The sequence below is a fragment of the Caenorhabditis briggsae genome (assembly GCF_000004555.2).
Source record: "Caenorhabditis briggsae complete genome, chrIII, whole genome shotgun sequence".
In the NCBI taxonomy this organism is placed as follows: domain Eukaryota; kingdom Metazoa; phylum Nematoda; class Chromadorea; order Rhabditida; family Rhabditidae; genus Caenorhabditis; species Caenorhabditis briggsae.
Window position 1 is genome coordinate 3,234,199 of NC_013490.2, and position 2,245 is coordinate 3,236,443.

The window sequence follows — 2,245 nt, forward strand, 5'->3', positions numbered from 1 at the left end:
CTTTCACAGAAAATGAGATATATGGGCTCAAAGTGGACGATCCGGGTGTCGTTCTATTAGAGGTTTTACGGTAGTTCTAGAAACTCTAGCGATCAAAATGTTACCAAAAAATCTGAATTTTATTCAGAAAATCCCTCTAAATTCCGAGAATTTATTTCATTTGATACAATATCGGTTTTAAGGATGGGACCTTGTAAATCGGCACGAACGGCGCTCGCGGAAATCTCAGGTGCCAGTTTTTTTATATTTTTGACAATATTAGAAATTTTGATTTTTTTAATGAATGGATTCTGAGAAGAAAAATGAACATTTCACTGAAAAATGATGTTCCTCCAATAGAAGCTCCGTTCTCAGCGACCCCACGAAAATTACAAGTGCGCCCTCTAATTGAAGGGCCCCCCCCCCCTAGGGACCTCACGAAAAATAGAAGGGCCGGCCCTTCTAATACAGGTTTTACGGTATATCAGAAATTTCGATCTTCTAATTTATGATTTTCAGAATTTGTAGAAATTGGAATTTCTTCAAACTTATCAATTCAAGTTTTTGAAATGTTTTCCAACATATCTGAGAATTTCTGAATTTTTGGTTTTTGATTTTTTTTTCGGAAATTTAAGAAGAATTTGAAAATGTTTGAATTTTTCTATTTCTTGAAATTCTGGAATTCCGTTTTTTTTCTGTAATTTTTGAATTTTCCGCTTTTTTTGGATTTTTCAGAATTTTCCAGAATTCAAGAATCCTGGAACTTCCTCACTTTAAAACATTTTTCTGAATATCTGAATATTGACTTTTTGTATTTTTTTCGAGTTCCCCAAATTCAGAATCGCAAAGTGAGAATATCAAAAAATCAGATTTTCTAAAAATTTCAAAATTCCCGCCAAATCAAACGAATAAAATCTCACCGATATTCTCCACCTGTTTCAGCCAAAGTCTTATGATTCGGTTCTCCAGATTTCAGCGTCCCGTACACAAAAACGGAGAATTTTTTCTCCATGTTTTTGGTTCTGAAAATCTGGAATTTCAGGAAAATAATCATAGAAAAACTGAAGATTCTGAAAATCGGAGAAGAAAAAAATCAAGGTAAACAAAGTCATTTAGCAAAAATATGAAAAAAAAATTGTCAGAATTTGCAGATAAAATTATATAGAAATCTGTATTTTTCAAAAAAATTCGATATGGTACAATTAATATGCCTCGTTTCGGGTTAATAGAAAAAATACGCGTTTTGGGTCTTGAAACGAAAAAATCAATGTTTTTTCGAAGCAAAAAATCAATAAGGCACACAGAGAAAAATCGATAATCAATGAGCAGAAATGGGGTGGGGAAACAGGTATCTCGTAATTCGAATTGTGGGAAACTGAACAGAAAAATTGGCGGGAAAAATCGGAAATTCGAACAAAAAAGAAGTAAATCGGATACATAGAAATTTGAACACAATTTTAAAAATTTTTTTTCAAAAAATTAAAAAAAAAAAGAAAATCACATTCCATCAAAAGCCTGGGCTCGTTGTCGTGGTGTTCCTCGCATACTCTGAAAATTTAGAAAATTTGAAAAAATCGGAAAATTCAAAAAATCACAAAAAGCCAAAACAAAAACTGAAAATCTATAAAAGTTTGAAACTCAAAATTCTGAAAATTCCAGAAAAATTCTGATATATGAGAAAATTTAAGTTTTTGAAAAAATTTGAGAAAATCAAAGATTTTGGGATTCAGAAATTCAAAATTATGGAAAATTACAAAAATCCAAAAATTAAAAAATTTAGAAAATCCCAAATTAAAACGAAATTATAAGAAAGTTCCAGGAAATTTAGAAATTCGGAAATTCAGAAATTTAGAAATTCAGAAACTCAGAAATTCAGAAATTCAGAAATTCAGAAATTCAGAAATTCAGAAATTCAGAAATTTAGAAATTCAGAAACTCAGAAATTCAGAAATTCAGAAATTCAGAAATTCAGAAACTCAGAAATTCAGAAATTCAGAAATTCAGAAATTCAGAAACTCAGAAATTCAGAAATTCAGAAACTCAGAAATTCAGAAATTCAGAAATTTAGAAATTCAGAAATTCAGAAATTCAGAAATTCAAAAATTCGGAAACTCAGAAATTCAGAAATTCAGAAATTCAGAAATTCAGAAATTCAGAAATTTAGAAATTCAGAAACTCAGAAATTCAGAAATTCAGAAATTCAGAAATTCAGAAACTCAGAAATTCAGAAATTCAGAAACTCAGAAATTCAGAAATTCAGAAATTT

The 2,245-nt window shown here is 30.0% G+C and overlaps 1 protein-coding gene across 1 annotated transcript in view; it reads right to left on the reverse strand.

Annotated features, from left to right (window-relative positions):
* The window catches only part of CBG21104, a gene marked incomplete at both ends in the record, with an annotated part of 3,661 nt that extends 2,137 nt beyond the window's left edge, over positions 1-1,524 (reverse strand). Inside the window, 3 exons of the mRNA XM_002642683.1 lie at positions 752-853; positions 900-1,001; positions 1,481-1,524. Coding sequence (XP_002642729.1) covers positions 752-853; positions 900-1,001; positions 1,481-1,524 — 248 coding nt within the window. The remainder of the gene's footprint in view (positions 1-751; positions 854-899; positions 1,002-1,480) is intronic.
* Positions 1,525-2,245: the final 721 nt, after the last annotated feature.